Genomic DNA, 7,188 nt, shown 5'->3' on the forward strand with positions numbered 1-7,188 from the left:
AGGGCAATGGGAGACATTGGAAGTACGTGAGCAGGGAGAAACAGTTGGGGTAGGGCTTTAGAAAGATCACTTTGGCAACAGTGGGAAGGTAGCTTAGAGCCGATGGCACGAGCAGGAAGCCATTTCTCTGGCAAATCCCAGTTCCCACTTGTGAGGAGCCTCATTTCGCTAAGCACGGTGTTATTTCTCTCAGGGCAAGACCTGTGTTCCTGTGTGCACATGGGACTATTGGCAGAAGGGAACACTGAGGAAGTGGGGAGACAGTGGTGGGACACTAGCTAAGTTCTGGGGAGAGGCCTCTCTCAGGGCGGGGCAGAGCACCTGGAAGGGAGGAGCCATCCAGTTCCCCTCCCATTTCCAAGGTGACAAGGCCCCTGGGCTTGCAGTCAGGAAGCTGGAAGCACAGGTCCCACACACTGGCCCCTTGTGCACCTGCCGCCAGAGGGAAAGCAGCCAACGGCGAGGGTGAGGCGGTGAGGCAGCCGTTGCATCAGAGCGCTAAGCCCTGGGATCAGGTGCTGGGGGTGGTGGTGCAAGAGGGCTGGTCCCTCCTCTGATATCATTGGCCTTTCCAGCTGGGAGGGAGGGGAGTCACAGGAAATGACCCTGGGAGGGCAGATAAGCTGGAGGAAGAAGTGGGGGAGCTCCAAGGAAGAAGGACGAGGAGCAGGTGGAGCCTCCCTCACCTACAAAGGAGCCAGAGGGAGGACTGGCCTGCTGGAGGCGGCCCTGCAGGCTGAGAGGGACTCGCAGAGGGTCCCAGCACAGAGCCGCACTCACCATGCCGCTCTGCCTCGCCCTGCTTCTCCTGACGGGGCTGTCTGCCTGCACTGTGGCAGGTGACAAGAAACTGGCACCCGATGGCACTGAAGCAGGGTCTTTGGTAACCGTGACCCTGGAGGTAACTTTAGGGAAAGGCAGGGGTGATCTGTGGTTGAGGGGAGAGCAGGCTGTCACTGCAAGGCAGGTGGTCCGATTCCCCTCTGCAGGTAGGTTCAAGGCCATGGCCCCTGGCCTGATTGAGCTCTAAAGGGACACATGCCTATGGGTTTCAGTGGTTCTCAACCTTCCTAATGCCATGACCCTTTAATACAGTTCCTCATGTTGTGGTGACCCCAACCATAAAATTATTTTTGTTGCTACTTCATAACTGTAATTTTGCTACAGTTATGAATCGTAATGTAAATATCTGATATGCAGGATGTATTTTCATTGTTTGCGACCCACAGGTTGAGAACCGCTGGAACAGATAAGGAGAGGGCTTAGAGGGGGGCAGGACTCCTTCCCGAGTGAAAAAGAAGGATGCCTCCTAGGAACCCCCTCCCCCCCGAAACCCAGTGGGTGAGGGAAAGGTGAGCGTTATTTAGTTTATAAATAGCCCTTCTCCCCAACTTGTATTCGATGGCCACCTCTTACCAGGGCACAGTGGTTTTCATGAGCTTTCCAGAAATGGCTCCAAATCTCCCAAGAGACTATTCTGGTTCCTGGCCAGGCCAGGCAACTCCAGCCGAGAAACTGCCCAAGCCACTGATGTCCGGGGGAGGAGACAGATGGGAAGGGACTGAATTGGTCCACGTCTTAGAAGAAAATCCACTTCTGGTCCTAAAAGTTGGGACGAAACAAACTATGCAAGGAATAGGGGTTTTCTGCACCCCAGCCAGGTCCCTGCTGGTTCCTGGAGCGCCAGCGCTGCCCCTGGGGAAACTGGGGATGGAAGAGGGAGCCCCCCATCCCCCTGCTCCCCCGGCTCCCAGCCTCCTGGCAGGTGCTTCATCATTTTGCTCGCTCGTCCTGTCTTCAGCCTTCCTGGAAAAGGAGACCCCATCCTCTTCCCTCTTCCCACTGTCAGAGAAAGGCCCTTGTTCAGCGTTCTCTAACCCACAGGGGCTGAGCTTCTGTCTGCCAGGCGCTGTGCCAGGCACCGGGGATGCAGAGACATGAAGAAGGTCTAATGAGTGTCACCCACTGTCACTCTCCCAGCAGTGAGCCTCTCCCCCTCTTAGCAGGGGCCACAGAAGGAGAGAATTTGGTCAAGGCTAATGGAGGAATGACTTCAATCCATAGCCCCTGGTCCAGACCTTTCACTGCATTAGCCCAAGAAAATGTCTTTGCCTAAAGTAGTGGCTTCTACTCCAGGCCACAGGCCACGTTCCTCAGGGGAGGCCCAGGCTCTAGGGCAGGGTGAATCTGGGGCAAGGGCGGGGGGGGGGGCGGGGGGGGGGGAGGGAATTGCCCGAGGAAGAAAGGAGACCAGGGTGGGGTTGGGAGGGGAAGCAGTCTCACCTTGCCTACGGGGTGCTCACCCTGAGTCCCTCAGCGGCCCCTCCTTGTCTATGTTGGGGACAAGCCCCCAGGTGGAGCAGAATCCAGGCTCTGCAGCCAGACTGCCTGAGTTTAAATCCTGGCTCTACCACTTCCTGTGTGATCTTGGACAAATCACTTAACCTCCATCTACAAAATGGGAATAACTCATAGACCCTACTTCATATGGTGGCTGTGAAGAGTACACGAAATTATGCTGTTGTGTTTGAGCCTCTGAGGCAGGTGACGGCTTCAAGTCCTGGAGCCGCTCTCACTTCCTAGCTGGTGACCTCTCTGTGCTTTCATCTGTAACATGGTGACAATGCCCGGCTGGCATGGCTCAGTGGTTGAGCATCGATTTATGAACCAGGAGGTCACGGTTCAATTCCTGATCAGGACACATGCCCGGATTGCGGGCTCCATTCCCAGGATGGGGCGTGCAGGAGGCAGCTGATCAAGGATTCTCTCTCATTGATGTTTCTATCTCTCCCTCTCCCTTCCTCTCTGAAATCAATAAAAATATATTTTAAAAAATGAAATGGTGCAATAATAGTACTTACATCATGGTGTTTTGGTGAGGATCAAAGAGAATTAATGTTAAAGTGCTTAGAACAGAGCCAGGAACACAGTAGGTGAAACGCTGACTATAAATTATTACTGCATAACATTGTGTAATACATGCAAAAGAGCCCCGGGCCAGCACAGAGCAAATGTCACTGAAACTGTTATTGCTTAGGCTGCCCTCCCTGTCTCCCCGCCAGCCTTCCTCTCGCTCTAACAAACTCTCTGCCTTTTCAGGAAGGTGTTGTCCCCAGCATTCAGCTCCAGCTTCAGGAGGTGAAGAGGGACAAAGCCAGCCAGTTCTTCCCGCTGATGGGGAAGCAGGCGGGAGGTGAGTGACAAAGGTGGGCAGCCCCTGGAGGAGCGATTCTAAGTGGGTGGTTTCACCAAGCCGGCTCCTAGCTTCCAGGCCAGTAGGGGTCGCTCATGCGATGGGGTGAGGTAGAGTGTCCACATAAATGATCCAAACCAGGACACTAGAAGTGTTAACTACACCAGGTAAACTTGGGATGTCTCTGGCATATGGGAATATAGGCACCCTAAGAGTAGAGGTCAATGTTTTGCACCCTCTGGTGTCATTACCTTTGATGCTGTGGCTGGATTTGGAGCTACAGATCAGCGACTAGATGTGACCCAAGCCACAGTCCAAGCTTTCTAGTTCTATTTGTTTCTGATAGAATTAATGTTTTAAAAATATTTTTATTGTTTTCAGAGAGGAAGGGAGAGGGAGAGAGAGATAGAAACATCAATGATGAGAGAGAACCATTGATCGGCTGCCTTTTACACACCCCATGCTGGGGATCAAGCCTGCAACCCTGGCATATGCCCTGACCAGGAATTGAACCGTGGCCTCCTGGTTCATAGGTTGATGCTCAACCACTGAGCCATGCTGGCCAGGCTCCAATCGAGTTATTAAAATGAACCTGTTCCCTGAGAGGGCCCTCAATGTGGGAGTCATGTCCTAGGGGGACAAGGATATTAGTCTGGACAGAGAGCAGTTTTTTTTCTTATTGTTAACATTATATGTATATTGGTGAGGGTATAAAAGACCTAGCACTTTTATAACCTGTCTATTTAGAGCAGCGGTTCTCAACCTGTGGGTCGCAACCCCTTTGGGGGAGGGGTCGAATGACCCTTTCACAGGGGTCACCTAAGACCATTGGAAAACACATACACATATATAATTACATATTGTTTTTGTGATTAATCACTATGCTTTAATTATGTTCAATTTGTAACAATGAAATTGGGGGTCACCACAACATGAGGAACTGTATTAAAGGGTCGTGGCATTAGGAAGATTGAGAACCACTGATTTAGAGGAAATGTTGACAATAGTCCTCAAAGTTGGAATGCGCATCAGGGAATCTATCAAGTAGAAATACGTAGCCCTGAGGTTGTACCCGAGCATTCATTGACAACATGTCTGCAATAGCAAGAATTTAGAAATAACATAAAAGCCTTCAGTAGGAGAATATAGTCACCCTAAGGGTAGAGGCAAATGCTTTGCATCCTCTGGAGCCAGATTTCCTGAGCCAGAACCCTAGCTTCCTGGTCAAAATATATTAGGCACATCCATATATAGCCTTTGTGGCCATTGAAAAGGATGAGGCAGATCTGTGGAAAGTTACAGAAAGTTCTCCAAGATACTGGGTAAGTGGAAAAAGCAAGTTATATAACAACATGTATCACTGGAATCTACTTGTTTTTTAAAAAATGACATACTCACAAACATACATACACATGCATAGGGAACATTCTAGGAGGATGATTATCAAATTGTCAACAGTAATGATATATATCTAGGACAGGAAGTAGAGATGAGGGAGAGAGAGTAGAGAGGGACTTGAATTTTTACTGTGCAAGCCTCTCCATTACATAATTCTTTTTATAGTGGGCAAGTATTCAAAGACTGCTTTTATAATAAAAAATATAAAAATAGAGAAAACCAACTTGTTACCAAACACTTTTAGCCTTAGTTTCCTCCTCAACAAAATGAATTTTAGTCCATTTCAGAGTTCTCTTCCAAATCCAACAACCCATGAGAAGCAGGGGATAGGAGTATAAGAGAAATATTTATTGAGCACCTACTATGCTCACATGTGATTAAATCTCACAATATTCCCTTCAGCATGAGTGAGGAAACTAAGGTTCAGATAAGTTCAATGTTTTTGCACAGATGCCCAGGCGGTGCCAGGTGCCAATGGCTTCCCACTCCTCCACTCTGCCTCCCCGCAGGAGCAGCCAAGCAGCTCAGCCACACGAGGACAGTGGGGAGTGTCTGCAGTTCCACTGAAGACCCAACACAGGCATCGAGCCCCAAAGAGCCATGAGCCCTTCCCACCTCACCCAGCCCCCAGGGAAGCGGTACAGCCCTCATTCCTTCTTTCCTGTTTTCCAGGAATACCTCCTATCCAACCAAAGAGAAAACTGGGTGAGTGTTGGCCAGACCTTGCCCTCAACGTGCTCCCTGGGGAGGGTTGAGTCATCCTGGCCTCTAACAAGTCAGGGAGGGGGGAGAGGATCTCTGGCCAGGGGCACACATGCTAGGCTGGCATCACCAAGGGTGGGGCCAGCCGTGGTTTGGCCACATGCTCGGCTCCCTGGTTGTTTCCTCAGACCTGGTGGTCTGTGCGTGCCTAGGGAGTAGGTGCAGGGATAAGGAAGCCGAGATGAACTCGGTTTTGCCAAAGGTTCAAAATTGCCTTGGGGAATTTTTACCTAAAGCCTAGAATTGGAAAAACTAATCAATTCCCCACCTTGCACCCTCAAGGATCTTAAAAGTGCAAATTGGAGCAGCCTAGAACTCTCTGGTGAAAAGAAAAAACAAAACCAAAAGAAAACAACCATCATTTACCCACCCTCTACCTTCCCACCCCAGTGCTCTCAGGATCAAGACCAATGCCCTGACTCACCCACATCCTTCGGGGCTGCCCTCGCTGACTTAACTTCTAGCCCCATCTCTCCTTTCCTGACCACCTGCCCTACCCAGACGGAGCTAGTCTCCCTGGCCTGGGCATGATGCTACCCTTGGCACACCACACTGTTCTCCTGGGTCCCATGGCTGGGGTCCCTAGAGTGGAAACCCTCCCACAGTCAGGTAGCAGGTCTCTCACTTTCCTAACAGAACACCTACTCCTTCCAACATAGGCTCTTGGCTATAAAGATGGGGGAAATCTTCTATTTTCCTCCAAGATTTTTTTCTAAGTGCTGGAGCCATTCCATTTGAAGGGCCATGGGCGTCACCCCAATACCAACATGGAAGTGAATGTCCCTCACGCAGAATGTGGGCAGGAATGCTAAGTCACCTTTCAGTGAGCCGGTAACAGAGCAGAACTAAAAGCTGAGTCTCCTGTTTCCCCGACGAAGGCACTTTCCATACCCCAGGAGGGCCTTTGGGATTTTAAGTCCTGGCTTTCCACTTCCCTTCCTTTACGAGGGTAACTGAGGGTTGGCTCTGTCCATGCTCTTGAGGCACATACGACTGAATAACAGAAGATATGGCAGGTGAGTCTGTAATTGGGTCACCCTAGATATCTACAGCCAGAAACATGAATTAGGCAAATGGAGGGCCTTGTGTGGAGTGACTAGGGAAGGCTCTAAGGGTGGAGGAGCCAGGCAACCCTCCCTTAACCACCGTCCATGTACAAAACTCTTCCCAGGCAGAGGATGAGGACCACGGGCCAGAGTGAGAGCCCCCATCCCATGCTTCCCAGAGGATGAAAAACCTTCTCCATACCTGGACGCTACAGCTGACCAGCCGGCCCGGCCAGCTCTCTTCTCTGTGTGTCTGTCCTGTGCTCAACACCGGCATGTCCCAGGAGGCTCACAGTGAACACCGTGGGGCTCCTTCCAGGACTCTCGGGCTCAAGAAGCGGTCGTGCATAAATGGGCGCTGTTGTCGGTCTCACACTGGAGTGAGCTTGTCCTCCCTCAGACTCTTATTTCATTGCGTAGCAGGATGAGTCTGCCCCGCCCCCCCTTCTCTATCTCCTGTGCCCAGAACATAGAAGGGGCTCAATAAATGAGTGAACAGTGATGGCTTCTTCTCCAGTACAGGACAGAAGGCAGAGGGGCCTGGGCTCTGCACCATGCCCAGCAGTCTGTCACATCAGCAGGCCAGGAGGCCTTTCCCAGAAATGCGAAGGGCAGTACTAACAGCCCTGGTCCCCACCCTTGAATGGGAAAACAGGTTTGCCACACAGGTAAGGGCAACAGCCCCGGCCTGGACGCAGACACACTCTCCCGACTCAGTCATGATCTCAAGGACCCAAATCCATGTGTCTTCTGAGTTGGAGAATTAGATCCCCGGTCCTTCATCCATTC

The 7,188-nt window shown here is 51.1% G+C and overlaps 1 protein-coding gene across 2 annotated transcripts; it reads left to right on the plus strand.

Moving 5' to 3' along the window:
- Positions 1–781: 781 nt before the first annotated feature.
- Positions 782–6,901, plus strand: TAC4 (tachykinin precursor 4). 2 transcript variants are annotated; one of them, XR_011468407.1, is made up of 4 exons: positions 782–901; positions 3,100–3,193; positions 5,101–5,296; positions 6,525–6,901. XR_011468407.1 is itself a non-coding variant. In XM_070393993.1 (4 exons), the coding sequence occupies exons 1-4, from the start codon at positions 782–784 to the stop codon at positions 6,533–6,535; spliced, it is 258 nt and encodes an 85-aa protein (XP_070250094.1). In that variant the 3' UTR covers positions 6,536–6,901. The 2 variants fall into 2 exon arrangements, 1 of the variants encoding a protein (XP_070250094.1); XM_070393993.1 differs by having other exon boundaries at positions 5,264–5,296.
- Positions 6,902–7,188: the final 287 nt, after the last annotated feature.

This window comes from Myotis yumanensis, unplaced genomic scaffold (assembly GCF_028538775.1).
Source record: "Myotis yumanensis isolate MYYU_CA2020_CCGP unplaced genomic scaffold, mMyoYum1.0.hap1 SCAF_16, whole genome shotgun sequence".
In the NCBI taxonomy this organism is placed as follows: domain Eukaryota; kingdom Metazoa; phylum Chordata; class Mammalia; order Chiroptera; family Vespertilionidae; genus Myotis; species Myotis yumanensis.